General features: G+C 52.9%; 1 protein-coding gene across 3 annotated transcripts; it reads left to right on the top strand.

The window, feature by feature from the left end:
- Positions 1 to 555: 555 nt before the first annotated feature.
- Positions 556 to 22025, top strand: LOC149523671 (BTB/POZ domain-containing protein KCTD12-like). Of its 3 annotated transcripts, none has more exons than XM_075896660.2 (2): positions 556 to 579; positions 20205 to 22025. In XM_075896660.2, exon 2 carries the CDS (start codon positions 20229 to 20231, stop codon positions 21096 to 21098), a length of 870 nt encoding a protein of 289 aa, XP_075752775.2. In that variant the 5' UTR covers positions 556 to 579; positions 20205 to 20228; the 3' UTR covers positions 21099 to 22025. The 3 variants fall into 3 exon arrangements, with proteins under 3 accessions (XP_075752775.2, XP_075752777.1, XP_006118161.3); XM_075896662.2 differs by lacking the exon at positions 556 to 579 and adding an exon at positions 15953 to 16093; XM_006118099.5 differs by lacking the exon at positions 556 to 579 and adding an exon at positions 16645 to 16950.
- The last annotated feature ends 1989 nt before the right edge of the window (positions 22026 to 24014 follow it).

Raw genomic sequence — 24014 nt, 5'->3', positions numbered from 1 at the left:
TTCTGCTCATTTAACTGGTATTAAAGTTGGACAGAAATAGGTTCACAATTGCTGACATTAGGTCCATATACAGCCAGGGTGTAATAAATTGTCATTTTGCAGCAAAATGGCTGTTCTGTCCTTGATTTTTCAAACCAGTGACTGTCACAAGCTCTGCTGTTGGTACCACACTGTGCCAGATCTTGATTGGCAGTGAAAGGTAATAGGGATGAGAAAAGAGGTAATAAAGGGGCCAGGCATTTGGGGGAAGGATAGTGTGGGGGATGAAGTACTAGAATAAAAGCCAGGCATTTTGGATTCAATTTCTGCCTTTGTTACAGACTTGCAGCATGACCTTGTCTCCCTGCACCTCGCTTTCCGGGTTGTGAAATAGGAATAACAATTATGACTTTTCTTTCTGGCTTGTAACTCTTCAGAGTAAGGATTAATTCTGGGAGTGCAGACCCTGCTGCCCTGATGTAATCTGGAACAGCTGATTGCTGCTGGAACATAAACAGTGAGGAAAAGCAAGGATATAGCAGAGGAATAAGGAAAGGACAGGCGTGTACACCCAGATGTCTCGTTCAGATGTGTCGAAGGGTGAGTGCCTTTGTGGCTTTGAGTTTCCCTGGCGATTTTAGCCCCACACAGAACTCTCCCCCACTTTCTGGCATTACTGGGGCGTGGTGGGCTTCAACCTCTGCGGTCTTCCACCTCAGCAGCAGCTACATTTCCGTGGCCACTGATGGGGTTCTGTGTGTCTTCCCAGACTCCCTGCAGTGTGGTGAATCAGGCTGACTAGGAAACAAAGCAGTTTCAGTATTTGGGGGTATGTCTACACTATCACCCTAGTTCGAACTAGGGTGGTTAATGTAGGCAACCGGAGTTGCAAATGAAGCCTGGGATTTGAATTTCCCGGGCTTCATTTGCATATTGCCGGGCGCCGCCATTTTTAAATGTCCGCTAGTTTGGACTCCGTGCCCGCGGCTACACGCGGCACGAACTAGGTAGTTCGGATTAGGCTTCCTATTCCGAACTACCGTTACTCCTCGTGGAATGAGGTGTACCGGTAGTTTGGAATAGGAAGCCTAATCCGAACTACCTAGTTCGTGCCGCGTGTAGCCGCGGGCACGGAGTCTGAACTAGTGGACATTTAAAAATGGCGGCGCCCGGCAATATGCAACTGAAGCCCGGGAAATTCAAATCCCGGGCTTCATTTGCAACTCCGGTTGCCTACATTAACCACCCTAGTTCGAACTAGGGTGGTAGTGTAGACATACCCTAGTTTCCTTTTCCATTGGGCTGGAACACAGATGCGTTGAACGTTTCCCATGAAGAATGGAAGAGGGATCGTGCCCCATCCCAGAAGAGCCCCAAGTGAGCCAGGCCCTTGCCCAGAATATGGCAAAGCCAGACTCTTGCGTGCCCTTCCCACCAGCCTACTGGCTATTATGGGAAATAGCTTTCTCTCTCTGGCCCAAAATTCCACCTGGACCCACAGAAGGTTCCCGAGGAAAGTTGCATCAAAACAGACGCGTTTCTCCCTAAAAGTTCCAGCTTTGAGGAATCACTATTTTCCACAGAAAAATTCCCCAACCACCTCTGCTGAGGTTTAATTAATGCCAGTTTGCAAAGCGCTGTCAGAACCTCGGCTGGAAGGAGAGAAGGATTAATTATTCATAAAGTGAGTTGCCTTTCCTTATCTCACGGGAGCAGAAGCCACTGGCTTCCCTGGGTAGGGGATGGGACTGGAAGTCAGAATGCCGGCTTCTCTACCCAGCTTGGCTGTGGACTTGGTGAGTGAGATTTTGCCTCTGTGCCGATGCCCGTGTGTCTGTCAGTGGAGAGTAAAGATCCCGGAAAGGCGCTTTGATACCTTGGGATGGGAAGTTCCAAATCTCACGATTCTCGGTGGTAGATTTTCAGAACACTCAGCGCTACGGTGTTGGTTGCTTCATGTTGCCATGGCGCTGTGTCTGGTAATAATCTAAACCAGGGGCCTCAAACTCCCAGCCCACGGGCCAGTCTTACAATCTGGCCTGGGAGGGCGGGGCCTGTCCATTTCCAGCCCTCAAGCCCCGCCCCTTCCTACCATCGCCCCGCCTTCTCCCCCCATGGCACCCCATGCTTGAGTATGCGGCTTTGGGGATCACCGGGGGAGGCTGGGCCATGTGGTGGCAGTGGCTGTGCCCCCCCGATTATTCCCCGCAGAGGCAAGGGGCTTAGGTTGGCTTGCGTATGTCTCGCAGAGGGTTGAATTGTTCAGATCCCTGAGCAACACAGGTTGACTGAAGTGTCAGGCACAGGCCAGAGCTCACCATGTTTTTAAAAGGACTCTACCCTGTTCCTCTGCACTACATTGGAGAAGGAGAATAGAGTGCATTTCAAATAATTGCCGGTTTAGTTTCATTTTGGCTGTGTCTACACTGGGCCTCTTATTCCGGAAAAGCAGCCGCTTTTCCGGAATAAGCTGCGAGCTGTCTACACTGGCCGCTTGAATTTCCGGAAAAGCAACGACGCTGTACTGTACAAAATCAGCCGCTTTTCCGGAAAAGCTACGCTGCTCCCGCTCGGGCAAAAGTCCTTTTTCCGGAAAAGCTTTTCCGGAAAAAGGTGCCAGTGTAGACACAGCCATCGTGTTTCACCCCTCCGTGGTACAGTGCTTGGAGCCCTATCTGAGCGAAAGGCAGCTAGCTAGCCCTAATTTCACCTGAGAACTCTCCCTGTTGTGTGATAGCACAGTGCCTTGGCACTCTTTCAATTAACTAATGCATGAATAATCTCTGGATCTAATACATACAGCTAGCTAGTCTGTCCGATTAGATTAGATTAGGGGCGGGGACATTTTTTTGGGTCGGGGGCCACTGACCCACAGAAAAATTAGGCAGAGGCCACACACAAGTGAGGAGTAAAAAACAAACAAACAAAACTCCCTTTGCTGACATGGCCCCTGACTGAGAAGGAGAAAGACACTCCCGAAATTCCCCTGACACACCAGAGTCTAGGGGGGCCCAGGCTAGTAGATTTTGTGTGCTCCAGCCATGCGGGGGGAGAGGGGGAATGTCGGCGAGAGGACAGGAGCACCAGCGCGGGCTTCCCAGTGCTCAGAGTGGAGTGGGGAGCCCTGAGCCTTGGGGAGCCAGATCCAGGCAAGCTGGGGGCCACATCTGGCCCCCGGGCCTTAGTTTCCCCACCCCTGGATTAGACAGACAGATAAACAATGGGAGCAGTTTACTAATTTGAGAGTGATTAGGGTTATGGGGCAAATCCCGTCCTGTTCTCGCCTGACAATTGTGTGGGAGAGTCCCCTCTGTCGTGCGGTGCTGTAACAGCAGGATGGAAACTGGAATAAATTGTTGTGAACTGTGGCTGTTCCCCCTCCTGGGAAAGCAGTGGTAACCACAACAGGGTTCCTGGCCTGTGACATTTGGCGTAAGTGAGATTAATATGTGTGTGGGGGTGGAGACTGCAAATGTCTGACTGAAACGCACGCCCTGCAGAGATCCTTCCTCAGAAGGAGGAGAAGGCTTTACCCACATCCCTGAACGCGCATCCCCAGTGAGGGGTGGGTGTCTCTGTGCAGCTGGCAGAATCTGAAAGGACTTGGTCATAATATTGGGTAGGTCAGCTCACCCCCTTTCCCCTCCCCCCAGTGTGATAGACACGGGCTGCCTCTGCTGTCTGAGATTTCTGAAAGCCAGGAGGTGGGCTGAAAAACTACCTCACTGGGAGGGTGGGGAAGCACTGGAACGGGTTAGCTGGGGCGGGTGGAATCTCCACCCTATGAGGTTTTTAAGGTCAGGCGTGACAAAGCCCTGGCTGGGACGATTTTGTTGGGGTGGGTCTTGCTTGAGCAGGGCCTCCTGAGGTCTCTTCCAGCCCTCACCCTCTGTGGTCTCGATTCTGCTAGGTGTGGTGAGCGCCGTAGTCCGAATGGCTAACACCAGACGCTGTGCAAGAGTGAAGAGCTCCGCCTGGGGGAGCCGCACAGAGGGGCGTTCTGGTGGCAGCGAGGGGATTATGACGCCCCACGGGGGCAGAAATGTCTGGAGAAGACCCAAGCTAGCGCCTGCTCTACCATGGATGGTCTAGACAGTATTTGGTCCTGCCAAGGGGGCAGGGGACTGGACTCGATGACTCTCGAGGTCCCTTCCAGTTCTTCTGTTCTAGGATTTAGAACAGGTCTCCGCCTCCTGTGGTTTTTTAATTGCAGCAACTGAGAGGACTTGCCCTGCCTCCCAGTTGTAGCTGCGTAGCCGGTGTTACACTGGCAAGGGCAGTGACACCGGCAGTGCCGGCAGGGCCCAGGAAAAGTGGGATCAAGGGAATCTGATGTCTTCAGCCAGTCGAGGCATCCAAGGCAAATTTTCCCTTCGTTCTGAAGTGCGGGCAGATGAGGTGAGGTAAGCAGTCAGCCAGACATCTGAGGGAGAGCCTGGACCTTGAAGGGAAGGGGAATGTCCCCTAGACCTTTCTGAATGTTAAAGGCATCGTTTTGAGAGATTCTAATCCATTCCCTTCCCTCGCTGTCAGTCTGCATGAAATAAACACTCTTTGGAATACGAAGTGTTGTGAGGGGGCGTCTGCCCTGTGCTGGCCCAAGAAGGGTTAAATCCAGCCCTGGGGGAGGGCTGGGGCTGTGGAGACAGCGGCTGAGGCAGAGGCAGCCAGTTAGGGCCCAGCTGGGGCTGTATGGATAATATGGCTTCTGGCGTGGAGGAGAACACACTCTCTTGCTCCAGCTGCAGGAGGGACCTGGCTGCCAGGGAAGCTGGAGGCTTCCTGGGACAGAGCAGGGCTGGGGAAAGGCAGGCAGAGCTGGGGAGCCCGGCCTGGCCCTACTCTTGGGCTGCAGGGGCTGAGGTAAGGCCTGAGGGGACTAGGGAGGCGGCAAAGGCAGCAGGCCCGCACTCCCTTGCCAGTGATGAGCAGCCATGTCACACGGCAGTGTGCCCCAGGGTAAGGGGCTAGATGACAGCTGGCCGTGGGTTACTGAGACAAGGTGGGTCTAGGGGAATTGGGGTTCCTAGAACCCCAGAGTGCAGGGGCACTGACATAGGGCAGGACTAAGAAGGAAAGGGCACTGTGGACAGGCAGGGACATGAGGTTGAACCAGCAGATGGCCTGCGCCAGAGGCTGAGATACCGACCAGCAGAGGGCGCTCTGAGGTGGGAAAGCAGATCCCTCAAGTGACCAGCAGGAGGCGCCGCGGCGGTGAGTGCTAAACGTGACCAGTGTATAATACATTTCACAGCTCAGGCCAGGCTTTCAAACCTATACGGCCTCTTGGCACTGATTTCTGAACAGCCCCTGTGGTGCTGTGTTGCCCAGCGCCTGCAACTGAGTTTATTCAATTTTGAGGGCTAAATGAGTGAGTGAAAACGCTCCCTTTGTCACCGTGTCGCTGTTTTATCGCCCACTGCCTGTTGGATGCTGCCACATCTCAAAGGGACTCCCTTTGTTTGCTAAAGATTTCAACAAACCCCAGCTAGTTTGCAGGGAAAGAGGGAACCCGCCCGAGAAAGCAGATTTGAAAATTGACTTTTCCATGATCACGGTGGCTCACTCAGCGTTTCTCGTCTCATGAGAGTCCCTACAAGGGCTTGAATCAGGGAGATGAAGAGCTGTAGGGTCCTTGTGGGGCAACACAAACCTTTCCTGGTCTCCTACGATGGAGGGGCTGAGTGTGTAGATGCCCCACGCTTAGTGCCCAAGACGGGACCACAGAGGGAAACGTGCCATTTGGCTTTGAGGAACAATCAGCTTTAAACGGGTCAATTCTAACCTGCTTTGCAGGGAAACAGCGACTCCTGCAAGCCGACTATTTTGCCAACCCAGATGGCCTTTCACAGGCGTAATATCGGCCCAGAGCCAACGGACAGTGTATAACTGGATTTCAGCTCACTGAGGTTCTCACTAAAACCAGGGCTATTCTCGGGATGGGTTTACTTTAGTGCCTTTTATTTTTATATTGTCTTCCTCTTCCATGCTGTAACTATGGGCCAGGCATCGTCTTCTACGTACAGCCTCTCTGTATGGAAAGCTAAGCAACAGAGGTAACTTGATGGCCCAGTCTGTTTCCAGCTCACTGTGGAATGTGTCCTGGGCAGTGTTTGTTTTTACAGAGCCGGCCAATTCCCAACACTAGATGCACATTGCAGTGAGGCAGTTGACAATGGCTGCAGCCCGAGGACTAAAATCTGCCCACGGTTGCACCCTTGCAACCTGCTCTGAAGTCTGGGGCTTTGCACAGGCACTACCGAGGGCCAAATCTGGCCTTGAGTTTTCAGTAAGGTGCAGCCGTTGGCTGAAAGTGCTCGTAAGTGCTATAGGGAAGAAGAGGGATCGTTGTGCTGCTTAAGCCAGGGATGCCTTGCCACCGTGGTATTGTCACAAGCGGTTTCCATTGTGACCGGACTGCGGCTGTCCCTTGCCCACGCAACCAGCCTGAGAACACTAAACACGCCCTGAAATATCTCCAAGAGTGATGCCACGCAGTGGCACACTCAGGTGTGTGGTGACAGCTCTGGTACCACAGTGTGTCCCCACATCATGAGATTTTAGTGGGATGACATGGCGTCAAGAGAACGTCAGACACAAGCCATGCGATCCGGTCGCCAGAGGGGAAGAATACTTACAAAGAGGCAATCCCGTTCCTGATACCGTCTGAGGCTACGGTTCTAGTGACTGTGAACTAGTGTTGAAGCAAGAGGAAGAACAACATCCGGTCAGCCTCTGACGCAAGGTCTCCAGACTCACTGGTTTCACTAATGATGTCAGTTTCCAGAAGCTCAAACGGGCGTTGCATGAGCAACATTCTCTGGATTAATCAAGACACTGAACCAAAATCCATAGCCCTTGACAACTCCCTAACTTGGGGCATGCAAAAGGGAGCAATTGGAAATCTGGGCCCCAGTTTGTGGTCAGGGCCTGTTTCTGTTTTCCTGACCGTTTGCTGGAGTGAGTCAAGCTTCCAAGCTGGGAAAATAGTCAAGAGGTGCAGCCTTCTCTGATTCTATACCCCAAATTCCCAGCCCTAGAGTGGGTATTTGAAGAGCAGTATGGATTGTACAGCTCTAAACTGTTTTAGCCCCGGCAGACTAACTGGCAGGTGTGTTATGAATGGGAAAAGTAAATCTAGACGTCAATAATTGAATCTCCCACCCATTGCGTCACATCATTGGGTAGCCTGTAGCTTTATACAGCGAGTGCCTGGCCTGCGAGATGGAGCAAGGGCTCTCACGAGCTTGGATCCGATGCACATGGCTGGAAACAGCCGTCTGCTCCCGTAGGCTGGAAAGCTGACTTCCTCGCCAAGCTGCTGGGGGTTAATTACGTATTACAAAAGCTGAATGTTCCAGGCTGCTCATTCAAGCACAGCATGGCCTTAAGCGGATGGAAGACGAACAGGCAGGTGTGACCGGTCAAAAGGCAGAGTGTAGCTATCCATTGATCTCCACACGTGCATGGTCTGTATGCATCTGTGACATTGCCCAGCAACAAGTGGGGCTGCCAAACGCTAAGTATCTCGGTGCGTTGGGAGGTGTAAGGTCAAAAGCATGAGACCAAAAGCTGGGGGGGACTGTTATCATTGACATCATGGGATTTACCCCCCCCCCAAATACCTATAATCAAGCAATAAATTCAGTACGTGGAGTCATCCAGAGCCTGCAGGCTAACAATCATTTTGAGTGGTGAGAATTCCTCCTGTCCCAAAGTAATCGCAACACAGTGTTAACTCTGAAACCTAATGATGGGACTTTAAATGTCAGTGTTAACTCTTTGATTGTTAATTGTAATGAGAATGGTGGGAAAAAAGCTTATGGGATGGAATAACTGGGAGGTTTTGGAAGAGATGACATGCAAAGGCAAGAAAGGAGGACAGAAGCAGGCACAAAAGAGGGAAAGAAACGGATAAAGGAGGAAAAGAAGGAAGAGAAACAGAGACCCTGAGGGGCAGCAGATTTCCCCATTGAGTGATGCTGGATCCAATAAGGTGCTTAACAAATAACGCCAATGGCTAAATGTTTGGTTACAACATAAATGCCAAATTCTGTCTGTGATCTTTCTGCAAAGCCATCAGGGAGCAACTGTACTGCAGATTAAGGGGGAGAAGAGTCTTATCTGGACACCCAGCCCATGGATTATAATTAAAAATGGGATTTTAATCTCTCCATGAAATGCGTGGGACACTCTGGTCTCATCCGTGGCTGGTCCATCAGTTACTTCCTTATATACATATTCCACTTGACACATTTTGGCTGGTGTCTGTCTGATAGCTGGGTCTGTAACAATAGTGCTCCGGGCAGTTGTCAGCAGCAGGGCTTGAGCGTTCAGTGTCTGGATTTTAGTGCATGCAGCTTTATTGCCTGAGCTAACATAACTCTGTCTCTTGGCCACACCTGTGGCAGGCACGTCACCCTCTGTGGCCAAGCAACCACTAGAGGCAGGCAGAGCATCACGCCTAGTGGTGAGGGCTTTACAGACAGAGGTGACAACATTTTTCTAGCTCTTTGACTGTTACTGCAACATATTATGTCGTACCGATCACCCACGGATGAAGGAGGGCGTAATGGGGCTTTGCATCAGGTTCCTGGACAAGCTAACTGGACTGTGGTGTTGGTTGGGAGCTAGGGGATGTGGCACATTCACAGGGCAAGTGAGGATAAGTCACCAGAATATAAATTAGAATCGCTCAGTTAATAGAACTGTCCCCTGAACATTTAAACTTGGCCACGACGCATTTTTAGTAACCAAAACCAATCGGCTGAAAAACTGGTTTGAGGTTTTCAAATGAGAAATGAAGGAAAATGTGAGGAGAATAGACCCTTTCTGTGGAAAACTTTGCACTTCCTCAAAGCCCCATTTTTTAAAACGGGAGTGGAACTATTTTGCCCTTCAGAGCTTTGTCTCCGCAGTGCTCGGTGCTGTTTTGACCCTTTGTAGCCAACCACTAGACCACACTCTTAGCCCTGGTCTACACTAGAACTTCATTTTGAAAGGACCCCCCCCCCCCAAGTTTGAATTTATAAGCAGAGTGTTCACACTACCAAGTCTATAATTTTGAAATAATGGGCTGCGGAATTTGAAATCTGTACTCCTGCTTTTCCTCAGGAGGAACGCTAATTCCGAAATAGTAATTTCGAAATAAAGGTAGTGTGGCCACTCCGGTGCCGCTACTTCGGACTAATTACTCCCCAGTACTTCCGGGGGTGCTAAATCTGAGATAGCGCATCCACATTCACGGAGCCTGCCTCGGACTCATTTTGAGGTTTCCCCGTAGTGAGGACGTGCTATTTTGAACAAATTGGGAGTTATGAAGTTGAATTTACTAATTTCAAAATAGTTTCCTAGTGTAGACGTAGCCTTGGTGATGAGAGTGGATTTAATTTTAACACCCCCCCCAAACACCCTCAGATTAGGTCTTTGTGAGGCTGTGGCGACACTGCCTCTGTCACTGAACTTGGGCAGAATTGTGTCCTTGGTACGTAAATGCTGCAAGAGGCTTATTTGGGCTACTCGACGGTTGCTGCATAAAATCTCCTGGGTTGTCATTTCCGAGGCTCTTCCGACTGCTTTTTCTTTCTCACAGACCACCGTCCCTTTCCCCTCCCAGGGGACTGGGGTTTTTGTGGCGTGGGTTCGGGCCACTGCTGGGACGGAGGTTTTCACTGCGCCTCATTGCCCTGTTTTCCCCTGTTCAAGACTTAGTAACGATGATGAGAACAATTAGGAGTGGGGTCAGAGCGGCACATTGTGCTCTCATGTACACCCAGGGTAATTCCCCCAACACTCATGGAGTTTCTCCGCCTTCATGCAGCAGTCGGGCGCAGAATGTGGCCCAAGCATTTTAAAGGGCAGGATTTGCAGTAAGATTAAGGCAGACAGGCTCTTGGGGACAGAATGAAGCTCATTCGGCTGACAGCCGCTGGGAGATGAACGTGCTTTCTGTGCTTCATCTTCAGCCCTGGTCCAGGGAGGTGGGGGCTGCGTTTCTCTGTCATGAGCTGTTGACAGAGATGCAGGAGCGGCCTCGAAATGGAGGCTGATCGTGACGTGAGGGTCCATTTGGGAACAACACTGGCTTGAGCCACAGTCCTGGAGCCAGCTGGGACAGAGTGAATCTTCCCCGCAGCTCAGCTGCTGCATCTCAGGCCTGATCTACAGGGCTTCCCAGTGCCTCCCCCTCCCCTGCCCTGCTGTTCCAGTCCTCAACCCCTATCCAGCTCTGCCTGGGCACCTCAGTCCTGTCCGACAGCACCCCCTGCCCTTCCAGTCTTGGTCCCCCACCATGCACCTCAATCCTGACCCACAGCCCCCTGGCTCTTCCGGCGCGGGGCTCCCCACAAACCTCTGCAGGTCTGATGGGCAGCGCCTGTTGTTGTTCCCGGCTGGAGCCTCCCACGCAGCTCTGCTCAGGCACCTCCCGGACTTTTAAGACCAGAAGGGACCATCGAGATCTTCCGGTCTGACCCACCCTCTCCGAGTAGGGAGATTAACGCAGGCAGCATCTCACAAACAATTCATGGAGTCCAAACACATCGCAGGCCCGAGACGTGCCGTGGCCACGCTCACACACAGACTGCTTCCCAGCAATGAATTTGTCTGTGCTCCCTTGAGGCCGCGAGCCTTGGCGAGAGCTGGCGTCTCTCACCGAACTCTCACCAGCGGCCGCTCTCCATTCACGCGTGCCTCAAAGGGGCCCTGCCGGCTCTGAGGGGCGCAGGGGCAAGCCCTGAGTTTCTGTCCTGTGCGTAGCCCCCAGGTTCCTCTGGTCCACACCCTTCTAGTGGAGACCTGTGGCTTTGTAGACACTAAATCTGCAAGGCCTCAAACTAGCCCACTCCACAGACTTGCCTATCCTTCCCCTCAGACCAACCAGTAGTGGCGGATAGCCAAGAGCACTCCCTGCCAGCTGGCCATGACAGGAAACAGGCCTCTTTCATGACATTCATTTTGCGTATGGGCGTAAACTTTATTTTTAGACCTAGGGAGCCTGCCGGAGCGGTGCTGGGTTTTTTAAATCACGGGGACATTCATGCAGAAGCGTACGTTCATCGTACCCGCATTATCTGGCTCCCCCTAAGCCTCCTCACACCACACAGAGCCCCATTCCAAACCAGCTCCTTGTACAATCTCTCCCCGCCCCCCATTCTGTGGCTGCTGAGGTGGGGGCAGTGGGAGACTTCAGGCAGCCCACGAGACACGGAGGGATTTGAACTGACAGCTCCGTGGCCTTCGTTAGGGATTCCCCGTATGTGCGAATGAGCCGTGCACTGCTGCTGTGTGAGGGAGGCCAGAGGAGACGTGAATTAGCAAGGAAAGCAATGGGAAGGGCAGAGTTTCTGCTAGCTTAGGCCCTGATGCTTAGCCTCCTAACTTCCGTCTGGGTCTGGAGTGTGGCTGGTGTCACCACTATGAACAATGCATCAGCAGCGTCACCCCAGGAGCAACGCTAGGAGAGATTGTACTCCAGTGACAAGGCACATCTGCGCCGTCTTTCCTGGGCAAGGGGATTGTACTGAGATGCCGGCCAAAGCTCTCCCTTCTCTTTGCTCCCCCTCGCCCAGCTCTTCGGAGGGAGAGTTGGGGTCATGAACCTGCTGCCAGCCCCAAAGTCTTGGTAGCTCCTTCAGGGGTTAATGGGAGACTGGAGGGGGTGGAACGGGCTTGTATACCCTTTACGCCTGTGCCAGGCATGCAGTCCAGCTGGCTGAAAGTTTTGGATGAAAAGCTCTTTGACAGCAACGTGGCTTTTTTAAAGAATGAATTGGTTTGCCAACAAATTGTCGACATTGTCAAAGACGTGTGTGAAAAATGCTTTTTTAAAGATATAGTTTGAAAAATACACGCCAATGGCCATTTTCATCAACATTTTTTGATACGAGCTTTGATTTTTTTTTAAATAAATGAATAATTTGTGGAAAACAACAGGGGCCTCCTTCTCGGAAAACTTCACCAGAAAGAATCATTTCTCATTTTTTGACCAGGTCTTTCAAAATCGAGCTTATAAAGGGAATGCTTGGCTTATTGGCTCGTGCTGGATCCAACAAAATTGAAGAGGATGTAAAGAAAAGCCACGGAAAATATTGAAGAACTGGAGACAGTGCCTCACAGGGAGAGATTTGCCTCCTTTGATTTGTTTAGTTTCTCAGTCAGCAGCTCACAGCGTGTGTCAGTACCTCCCTGGGGAGGAAATACCAAGGGGTAGAGAGCTCTTTAGCCAAGAGAGGCAGAACCAGAACCAGGGGTTGATTCTCTCTCTCTGGCCATCTTCAAGTCAAGGCCAGTTGTCTCTCTGGAAATCTGCTTTGGCCTTAATACAGAAGTAATGGGATGACATTCCAAGGCTTGTGTTGGGCAGGAGGTCATGTTAGATCATCCAGTGGTTCCTCGTGGCCTTAAAAAATCTCTCAGTCTATGAATTCAGAAGTCCGGAGCATTCTCTTTGTGTGACCTCAGACAAGTTTCTGTTCCCATTTCTGTGCCTCCACTTCCTGTTCAGTGAAATGAGTTTATTGTAGTTCTTATTAGATTCATGGTCTGGAAGAAACTAGCGGCTTCTCAACCCCCTGCCCCCTCTTTGGTCTTCCAGGCAGCTGTGCACAAGGGCTGTGTCCTATACAAACAGGATTTGGCCTTACTCTAGTGACCGGCTTGCACTGATCATTTGACACGAGGATCTGTGAAAAGAGAGAATTCTGTTTCTTGGCAGTGCAGCAATGCCTCCGCGCTTTTGTCTTCAACGTGCTAGGACTCACCATGCTCCCGGCAGGACCGTCCTGGTCTAGATGAGAGGCAGGCTGGTCCTGATGGAGGCAGTCGATGTCGTAGGGGCCTGTGCCATCTGCCAGGGGTAGCATGTGGCTGCAGTGATAGGAGGAAGATCATAGAGTTGGGTGCTTTGGGACCATTCCAGGCCTGGCTGGCTTTCAATGTACAGTTGTGTGAACAAGTATCTAGGTATGCGAATGGACATGAATATGAAGCAGGAGATGCTGGGGAGACCAGCTCTTTGGAACAGTAAAGGGACCATGGGTAAAAATGCCCAAAGTGCTTCCTTGTCTTTCATAGAAGCCAGAAGAGACCACCGTGATCCTCTCTAGACTGTATAACACAGGCCAGAGAACTTCCCCACATAATTCCTAGAGCAGAGCTTTGGCAGAACTACCCAGGCCTGGTTTAAACATTGCCAGCTGCGGGGGCTCTCCTGTGAACCTCAGTACATTGTTCCAATGGTTTATGACTCTCACACATAACAATTTAGACTTTATTTCCAGTCTGAATATGCCTGGTTTCCACTTCCAGCCACTGGGTCACGTCAGACTGACCTCTGCTGGATGGAACAGCCCGTTATTACATATTGGTCCTCAAGTAGACACTTACGGTGTGTCTACACTGCACCGTAACTGGAAATAAGCTACACAATTTGAGCTACGCAAGTTGCATAGCTTATTTCGGTGCTATTTTGAAATGGCCTATTTCGTCATTTGGCACGATCTACCCAGTGCCAAATTTCAAAATAAAGCACTATTCCAAAACCTCCCTTACTCCTCGCAGAATGAGGTTTACAGGGACGTTGGACTAGTGAGCCTGAAATAACGGGCCTTCTGTGAAGATGCGGGATAGCTATTCCAGGATACTCCGATATCCCGAATAGCATTGCAGTGTAGACGTAGCCTTACAGACTATGAGCCAGTCACCCCACCCCATCCCTTTCTTGAGCTATGGGCATCGATTGCTGGTTGGCAGATTTTTCTAAACCTTTAATCATCCTTGTGGCTCTTCTCTGAACCAATTTCTCATCACCCTGTCCAAATGTTGAGCACCAGCACTGGACCCTAGTCTTCCAGCAGGGGTCACACTAGCACCAAGCTACCCTATTTTCAAAAGTGACTGACACACTTTGGAGGCTACGGTGCTTTCAAAACTGTTGAGCTACAGTCCAAAGAATCCATCCCAGGCATGACACGAGGCCCTCTTTGGGAGTTTCTGTTGTGCTATGTGACTCCCCATGCAGATGTGTTCAGGACAGCTGAGAAATGACTCTACCTGAGCACCGCATCTACCGAATCTTAGTGTATTCATTCGGGCAGCTCCCACTAATCTGGGGCTGTAAGCAACAATGTTGACTGACACCCCCATTGTCCTCCAAAGGCATCGAAAGTGAAGAAGCAAACAATGCTCAAAGGGATCAATGCGGTCCCGGTCTAAAGTCCAGTTTTACTGCCCAGACTATCTCCTGCTGAGGGTTCTCAGTCTGTGTTTGCTGTTCAGTGCCAAAGCAGAGGCATTGGGAGACACTTTCTGTTTATCTGAGTCAAATTCCTGCCAGGAAATGGGCAAAGCCAGAACCTTAGAACCGACCTGCTAGAATCAGGGCTTTGGTGCTTTAGAGAAAGTAGAAACTGGGTCCCCGGATGTTTCAAAATCTGGTTGGACAAGCCCTTTGCCAATTCAAAAGCCCGCCTACCCCAGCTTCTCTGCTCGGTATCCAGTTAGTATGATGTGGCTGCGTGGGTAGGATCGGTGCTTACGGAAAATGAGAAACACAAATGTGAGAGCTGGTTTGGCAGTTTTCAAATTTTCAAAGATTTTTTTAAATGGGGAAATTTGTAATGACTGTCTTGTGATTTTTTTCCTGTTTGAGGAAAAACTTTGAAAATTCAGCTAAAAAGTAGGTTTACTCCTTTCAAGTCACTCACCCGCCCCCATTATTTTATCGGCTTTAACACACACACCGCTATAATAACGACAGGCTTAATTCTTTCACCCTTGGGATTTGTAGGAGACGCCTGTGGGAAACAGACTCTGGCTGCAGAGCCGGAAAAGTTCTCTTGTGGAATTCAATAAAGACAATAGACGTCAGCAGCTGAGGTGGAGTGTTTATTTAATAGACACTGGCTGAGGTGATTTAAACAGGGATAGAGAGAGAGAAGAGACTTTGCTTCTGTCTCTTCCAGGGCAAATCATTTCACCACTGGGTATGGGTTTCTTTTTCAGGCTTTGTCTACACTGCAAGTTTTTGTGGCAGAAAATATGCTAATGAGGGACTCATTAGCATGAGTTGCAATGTCATTAGCATATTTTCTGCTGATTCTTTTTGCACAAAAAGAAGCAGTGTAGACAAAGCCTGAGAGAGAAACCCATGGGACAGTGATACAATCTACTGCCCAAGACAGCTTGAGTTGAAGGTGCTCGGTTTCTCTCACTTTTTCCTAGGCTTCAGTTTTCTCTTCAGGGCAAGGAGTGAAATAATACCAGGAACAGAACCTGCAACCGCTGGAGCTTAGTGCTGGAGCCAAAAGCCCGCTGGCTCTCAAGGCAACTGTCCTCAGGCCCTGGAAGGGATCCAAGTGCGCTCCCTGGCAAGGCTCACCCACACCCAGCACAGGTGTGTGGCTTTCACAGGCCTCAGAGGCTAGGCCTCAGGTAGGTGCCCAGCATCCCACAGAGCTTAGCCTGGAGGGATTGAAATGCAGCCAGCGGCTCCGTGCAAGAGACTAGAATGGGGCGGGTCCAGCCAGGCTGGGAAGCTGATTGGCCGGGCTTCCGAAACTGGGCCAGGGCCTTCTGTTCCCGGTCCCGCCGCGCCAGATGTGTGCGAAATAGTTCAAGGCGGCGCGCGTGGCGAGGGACTGTGCCCCGGGGCGAGTCCCCGCCAGAACGACCCTGCCCCTCCTCTTGCTGACCCCCCCCCCCGCACAGAGGCGGGGCCCGAAAAGCCGCCCGTGCCCTGAGCGGGGAGTGCCTGGATCGCGCGGCGCGGGCGGGCGGGCGCGTGATCCCTGGGCGCGGGGCTGCAGGGGGCGGAGGTCCCTGGGGGGTCGCACGAGAGGGGCCGTCCCGCCCCCGCGCGGGCCTGCTGGAAGCCCGGGGCCCTGCGTGCTCCGAGCGCCGCGGGTCTGCCCTGCCCAGCTCCGGGGGGGGGGGAGGGAAGAGCCCGCCCCTCGCGGCCCCCTCCCGCCTGCTCCAGCGGCGCAGGCTGCAGCGCTCGCACTCGGCTGGCGGGGAGCGGAGCGTGCGTCGTAAGAGGGGAGCAGAGAGCCGGAGCCAGGAGCGCGTCGGGAGCCGGAGGGGCTCGGAGGGGCCCTGCCCCGGCTGCGAGCAAAAGGTACCGCGCTCCGCTCCCTCCCGCCGCTGCACCCGCCAGGCAGGGGCTCGCGGCGAGGGCGGACGGTGCCTGGGCACGACCCCCGGGGCCGGCGGGCTGCGCGGGGCTCGCCGCGCTTGGGTGGCTTTGCGCTCGCCTCCCGCCCGGGCACGGAGGGTCGCGTGTTGGCGGGCAGCCCGGAGCTGCAGTGGCAGGCTCGCCGGAGGGACGCGCTGCCCCGGGGACGGGGGGAGACCTTCCCGCTGCTGCCCGCTGCCCTTTGCCGCCCGGGCCGGGCTTGGCTGGACGGGGACAGGGAGCCGGGCTCAGCAAGTGTTGGACTTTCGCGGCTGACGTGGCAAGCCCAGAGGTGCCCGGCTCTGAGCGGCCAAGCCCGGAGGTGCCCGGCTCTGAGCGGCCAAGCCCGGAGGTGCCCGGCTCTGAGCGGCCAAGCCCGGAGGTGCCCGGCTCTGAGCGGCCAAGCCCGGAGGTGCTGGGGCAAGACTCGCCCAACCGAGTGTGTCTGTCTGTCCGCCCGGACAGAGGGAGGGTGCTGCTGTGAACCCCACGGAGCCCCAGTTAGCCCCGCTGGCCATTTCTAAGCCACCTGATCTCCTTAAAACACCTCCTCAATAATTGACAGCGCTGGCAGCAGCTGCTTTCTAAAAAGACCCCGAGCTGGGACCGCACGTCCGCCCTCATCAGGGTCTTTCACGCTCCGCGGCACCCAAGTTACTTTGCATCAGTGTCAAGGGGACCGTTCCGCCACCGAACAGAGCCTGCTTGTCAGAAGCGGCGCTGTCTCTGCTTCTCTGGGGGCGCCCGGGCAGGGCTGGAGTCGCAGCCTGTCTTGCTCTGCCAGCCAGCCCTGGATGCGGGTGAGGGCTCTTTCTTTATTGCTGCTGGCCTGTAACAGGGCAGCGGGTCTGGTCCTGCTCAGCTGAGTTCAGTGGGTGCAGGACTGGGCCCGGGGCAGGGTGTTTTGGAGGTTCGGGGGGAGGGGGCGAAGTGTCCCTAGAGTCCAGCGGTGCATGTGCTCCTATCCAGAGATGTATGCATTGCACACACTGGTAAGGCATTAACAAATGCTCTCATTCCCTTCCCTGTTAAGAGAGAGACCTGGACAGGGCTAGAAGCCAGCAGGTCCCATTTCTGATTAAGTTGGAAAGCAGCCGGCAAAGGTAATTCTCACCGGTGGATAAAGGAGCAATTTTTACCCCTTCCCCTGTTCTCCCATGCTGGAGTGCAGTTGGGATGTTCTGGGGTTTGTACTTTGCTGCAGGTTCCTAATTGAAAAGCACCCTCCCGTAAGTCTTGCTGTTAAGTCCGTGGGGGTCAAACCCTCGGCCGGTGTAAATCAGCGCTGCTCCCCTGACTTTAGGGAGCTTTGGATCAAATTGTTCCTGCCTGGCTGCAATCAGCAAAGTGGCCGTAAAAAGGGTCAACGGCGGCTTTCCGTCCCAGCTGGGTTAGTGCGAAGCGGCACTGTCGCCCCCGGTTCACAGCTGAGAGCAGGATTTGGCTCTTAGAGTCTCTGTAACTTCCCCAGCCAATTGGCTCCGTTGACAAATCAAAGGCGTATTATTTGGGCACACCACTGCTGGAAGCTCCGGCGGCGCTGCAGGACGCCAGCTGGGCCCCTTCTGCCGCCACCACCATCGCCTGTAATCAAGAGTCTGTAATTGGCTTGTGGCTGGCAGATTTTTTGAGCTGAATGAAACTCGAGGTGGGCGCCAGCGGCTGTGCGGGGCCCGGAGGAGTCGCCGGGTGGGTGCCAGTAAAGTCAGCGTGCAGCGTTACGCAGGGAGTGGATCTGGCGAGGAAGGGGGGGGCCCGTCGTTTTGACACAGTCCCCTTTCTCGCCGTGGCGGTGCGGCGCCGTTACCCGGCAGAGAGCAGGTGAAGGGCTGTGGCTCTGGGCTACGGCGGAGCCAGGGGGACTCCACGCTGTATTTTGGGCCACCGTTTTGATAGAAATCAAGGTGAGACTGGACCCCGCTGCCAGCCTCAGAGGTGGACGTGATTTGGCCTGTTCAGAGAGAGGGGATCCGGCTGCCCATTGCATTGTTCCCTGGGGCCATTTAGGCAGCTGGATAACCCCGGGGAGCACGCCCAGCAGGAGGTAATTCCATGGGAGCCTTGCAGCCCCCGGTGCGGGGGGAGAGGAGAGGGAAGGGTCAGGGCAATGGTGCTAGTATGCTGCTGAGCTCTGGCTGTTTGTGCCTGCCACAATGACTGCCTGAGCCGTCGGCCATTAGTTAGAACACCCCCGGGGCTGCTCTTAAAACGTAAGAACATCCGAGCGGCCAGACTGGGTCCATTCGGCGCAGTGTCCTGTCCGCTAGCAGTGGCCAATGTCAGGTGCCCCAGAGGGAGGGATCACAACAGGGAATCCTCATGTGATCCCTCCCCTGTCACCCACCTCCATAGAAGCAGGGGCCAGGGACACCATTCCCACCCATCCTGGCTAATAGCCATTGATGGACCGAACCTCCATGAATCTATCTAGCTCTTTTTTGAACCCTGTTAAAGTTCTAGCCTTCACCGCATCCTCTGGCAAGGAGTTCCACAGGTTAACTGTGCTCTGAGTGAAGAAAAACTTCTTAATTTACCAGAGCCTGGGCAGAGCCAAAGGCCAGATCTGATCTCTGAGGCCTGTTGGTACTTTTCAGTCTAGATTTCAATTTCAAACATCCCCAGCCATCTGGGGTATTTAGATGGTGGGTTTTGGTGCCAGGACCTTTGGGGGAAAAAAGTCTCACAGTTTGAGATGGGAAACCAGGGTAGAACCTGAGCAAGTTCTGGGCGGTAGAGTGCATTTAGAGTCCTATTGCTAAATTCAGAGCTGGGGGGAGTCGGCGCTCCAGGAGTTTCAGGGGAGAGGTGTCATCTTCCACCCCACTGAACCTGGTCGTCATGTCTCCGTCTCACACTCTTTGAGCCTAGAGACAGAATGAGGAGTCCAAAAGGACTGGCTCTTGCTGCAAGAGGCACATCAGCAGCAGTGACCCAAACGTCTGTAAGGAACCCCTCCAGCCCTCCTGCGTCAGGGCACAAGCCCATTCCTCCCTGCCTGGGCTTGGGGGAACCCCACCCCATGGTAGGTTCTTGCATAATCACCCCGTATGGGTGTTTTACAGCTTGCTCCGAAGCAGCGGGCATTGTCCAAGGGTGGGCGCTGGGTCAGATGCCGCGTGTGGCAACTCCTATAGCTTTGGTGATTTAAACAATGCAGAATTGAATGGACTAGCTCCCTGCCCCGCAGTAAACTGCAGTAACCCACTGGGTAACAGCTGCCAGAAGGAGATGGACTTAGTCTGTCCTGAAGGGCAGCCTGGAAGGGAAGCCAAGCCTAGAGAACAGGACCCCTCCAGTAATGGTTTCCGCTCATCACACCTCAGACACTGGGATCCAGGGACTGTAGCAAATTGCCAGCTGAGCTCAGGGTCCCAGAGGCGAAGGGAAGAGAGAACATAAGAACGGCCAGGAGGTCCATCCAGCCCAGTGTCCTGTCTTCCGACAGAGGCCAATGCCAGGTGCCCCAGAGGGAGTGAGCAGAACAGGGAATCCTCATGTGATCCCTCCCGCTGTCGCCCATTTCCAGCCCCTGACAAACAGGCTAGGGACACCCTCCCTGCCCATCCTGGCTAATAAGTATTGATGGACCTGTCCTCCATAAATCTATCTAGCTCTTTTTGAATCTTGTAAAAGTTCTGGACTTCACAACCTCCTCTGGCAAGGAGTTCCACAGGTTGACTGTGCGCTGTGTGAAGAAAAACTTCCTTTTGTTTGTGTTAAACCTGCTACCTATTCATTTCATTGGGTGACTCCAAGTTCTTATGTTATGGGAACAAGTAAATAACTTTTCCTTATTCACTTTCTCCATACTTGTCATGATTTTATAGACCTCTATCCTATCCCCCGCCCTCCCAGCCTCCTCTTTTCTGAGCTGAAAAGCCTCAGTCTTTTTAATCTCGTTTCATATGGCTCCCAGGCAGCCAGGACCTTAAGTATGGCCCTGATCCTGCCCCCACTGAAGCAGCTCAGGAGGGCTGCAGGGCTGTTGTCGCGAGAGCTGTGTTGTGTTGCCCGATGAGTTTAACGTCCCTGTGGCCTGTTGCTTGTTTTGCAGTTGGGCTGGTGACGGTGGCTCACCATGGCCTTGGCGGACAATGCGAGCTGCGCCAAACCCGGCGAGGACTTCCCTTTCCCCGAGATCATTGAGCTCAACGTGGGTGGGCAAGTGTACATCACGCGCCACCCCACCTTGGTCAGCGTGCCTGGCTCGCTGCTCTGGGAGATGTTCACCCAGAAGAGCATCCGCTCCTTGGCACGGGACAGCAAGGGCCGCTTCTTCGTGGACCGGGACGGTTTCCTCTTCCGCTACGTCCTGGATTACATGAGGGACCAGCAGCTGGTGCTGCCGGACCACTTCCCGGAGAGGAACCGCCTGCAGCGGGAAGCCGAGTACTTCAAGCTCCCGGAGCTGGTCAAGATGCTAGCTCCCAAGCTGAGCCAGCAGAACTCCATTGGGGATGACCCATGCCAGAGCGACCCAGAGGAGCTGTCCCCGAATGTCGACACGGCCCGCAGCCTCGCCTCTGCCGGCAGCACCCTGGCGAATGCCCCTGGGGGCCCCAGCGGGGGCAGCGCTGTCCCGGACAGCCGCAGGTCAGGCTTCATCACCATCGGCTACCGGGGCTCCTACACCCTGGGCAGGGACAGCCAGACGGATGCCAAGTTCCGCCGGGTGGCGCGGATCATGGTGTGCGGCAAGACCTCGCTGGCCAAGGAAGTCTTTGGGGACACCTTGAACGAGAGCAGGGACCCGGACCGGCCCCCGGAGCGCTACACCTCCAGGTATTACCTCAAATTCACCTTCCTGGAGCAAGCCTTTGACAAACTGGCCGACGCCGGCTTCCACATGGTGGCGTGCAACTCCACAGGCACCTGCGCCTTTGCCCACGACCAGACCGATGACAAGATCTGGACCTCTTACACCGAATATGTTTTCTACCGTGAGTGACGCTTCCCAAAAGCCAAACACCAAATGCCAACTCTCCCTCCCCACCTGCTGTGCTGGCTGTTTTCTTTAGAATGTAGACATCAGACCCTTGAACCCTGGTATTTTTTCCTCCCTCCCTTCCATTTGTTTTTCCAAGTCGAACCCTCTCGGGCTCCCTCTTGTACTGGTTATAGAATAACACCCTCCTCTCCAGCTTCCAAGATGAGTTCCCAGCCCTCCCCGGATCCTGGACTCGGCTGATCTCGTGCGGGAGGGGAGGGGTACAGATACGGCTGTGTCGGGGGTGAACAGCGCGGGGGGGTTTGCTGCGGGACAAGCTCACCGGAGTTCAAAGAGCGAAGAAACGCTGAGCTGAGCTCCAGCTGGGTTGTAACTGGAACCGATTTCCAGCCTCACAATGTGCTGAGCCGGGAAATGCGCCGGGGACATGAGACCCGGTTTGCGGGGCGTCTCGTGCACGGGGCGTCTCGGTTCCATGTCCTGGAGGATGGTGGGCGCAGAGGGGAAAGAGAGCCCGGTACTGTCGTGATATTGCCAATAGCCTACGTAAGCAGCTTAGCATTTAGACCGCCAGTGCTTGGAAAGGTGAGAGCGACAGAGACGTCCCACGCCTGTGTGCAGCTCTGGATTCAAAACATTGCCACTGCTCTCAATGAGACCTGTCCTGGTGCTTTGATGTGGACTAAGAGAAAGACCCACACACCTGTGTACGTAGCGGGGTTGGGAGAGGAGTGGGGAAAGGCCCAGCGGGTCTCTTCACACCGGGGATCTTAGCTAAAGACGAGGGGGGGGGGTGGGATTTTTGCCACGTCCTTGGCAACCCAGCCGAGGCCTCTTTCTAACTGTGGTGCTCCTCTCTGTGCGCGGGCCTGAGGCTGGCTGTGCTTTACCATGCCTGGGCGACGTGAAATAAAGGAACAAAACAGACCTGCATCTTCTGGGTCCGTGTGCTGAGGGGAAGGGCCGAAACCCCAGCGCTCCTGTTTGGCTGAACGCCCATGGAGCCGGGAATGATTCTCGCTTTGAGCGCGAGGGGTTTGGCCGAGCGAAAGGCATTTGATTGGGGAAAGGGGAGTGTGGTTTTTGGGCGGCAATTTTTGTCCCCTTTTAATGCAGACATTGGAGATCTTTGCAGTTGTAGAACTCCCGTCCTGCCTGGCCGTCTCCCTTTGTGTTCTGCTGCAGCCTCTTTCTCTTCCTCTTTGAGCCTCCCCCTCTCTGCAACTGCATATTGCACTTGGTAAACAGTTGTGAGAGCGCACCGGAGAGCAATGCACTGAGCCATCCAGTCTCCCATTGATTGACAGCAAACCGCCTCTGGATCAAACCTCACTGTGCCGGCAGGCTCTGTGCAAGCCACCGCCAAAGGGCTTAATCGCTGCAGCAGCCCCTATGATCACAGTCCCCACCTAGTTCAGAGAGAGGACCTCCGTCCTGAGTTCAGTCCCTGCTGTTCCAGACCTGGCTTTTCACACACCACTCTACTACTGCCTCTCCACCCTGATCCACAGCCCCTGCTCCTTGGTGGTCCAGTCCAGGTCTCCCACCCAGCTCTGCCAAGACACCCCCTGTCCACTCTGCTATTCAAGTCTTGGCTGCTCAGAGAGCAGCTGCTGTGCTTGCTAATTGAACAAAGTGTATGGTGCATGGGAGGTGGATACTGGTGTGGGTGCAGATTTGGGGCAACTACCAGGGTTTTCTTAAGACTTGGGGGCGGGTGCGGGGATTGAGAAATGTTCTAGAAAAGAAAAAAGCAAGACTCGGGATTTGGGGCCGAAACTAACAAAATCATCTCCCTTCCCAAAACTCATGGAAGAAAGTTGCACTGTGAGACTGGTTTTTACAATGGGGAGTGCGTTATGATTGCAGAATTGGGCTTTCCGCCACCGACTTTTAAGCTCCGTTTGTTTTTAAAAAGATCTCAAAATCAAAAGGGTTTGTGTGTGGTGCTGGGAAGGCAGGCCTGGGGCCATGTGTGGCACAAGGGCATAGGATCTAGATGAACAGAGATCTGTCCATGTTCGTTTGCATTTGTACTAGCTAAACATTCTGCTAGAGCACTCGTGGTCAGACTTGGTCAGAAAATGGAATTTCCATACCTTGGGAAAGGCCAACATTCGTGATGTTAGTTTTTGTCCCCCCACTGGTATGAAAAGTCAACAGCTCCAGATTTTTCCTGGAAAGAATATTCCAAAATAATTCCGTCTGGAAGCGTGAAAATGACACATTGAAGTGAAACATTTCAACAACGGGAAAACATTATAATGAAATGTCCAATACGTGTTACAACAACAGCAAAAAAGACCAAGTGAGAACTTCAGAACTAAATACTTGATTTGGAATCATTTTGCAGCTTTTATGTCAAAAATGTCCCCAGAATTCCCAGTTTCCCATGAAACACTTGGATTTCAACAAAGCAGCATTTTCCAATGGAAAAACTGCTGCACTGAAAATATTTCAATTCAAAGAGTAGAATTTTGCCAGTACAGGAAGCTATGAGGTGAAACTAAATAATCTAACCCTTTTCCAATAGAATTTCATGGGGATAAAGAGAGAGACTTTCGGTGGGAAAAGGGCATTTTTGAAAACCCCTAAGGTTGATAAAAACAACGCTACAAGTCAATAGGACATAGCACAGTATGGGATACTTCCTATGGGCTTTTTCAATGATACCAGAGAAATGAAGTAGCTCTCTGTTAAATTCTAGAGCAGAATTCAGAAAATCCACTGAAACATTTTCATCCGTCATGAAATTCTTAGTGAGCAAATTCAATCCACCAAGCGCAGCAAAGTGCAGAGATGAAACAGCAAATAAGCAATGAAAGAAACATGTGAAGATCCTTTCAGTATTAATCACGTAAGGAGAAAAAAGACAGACAAGAGGTCATCTAAAATAATACAGAGAGAATGAATGTT

This window comes from Pelodiscus sinensis, chromosome 13 (genome assembly GCF_052426305.1).
Source record: "Pelodiscus sinensis isolate ZL-2025 chromosome 13, ASM5242630v1, whole genome shotgun sequence".
Classification (NCBI taxonomy): Eukaryota; Metazoa; Chordata; order Testudines; family Trionychidae; genus Pelodiscus; species Pelodiscus sinensis.
The sequence above is the reverse complement of the archived record's forward strand: the minus strand, read 5'-3'. Positions and strand labels throughout refer to the sequence as shown.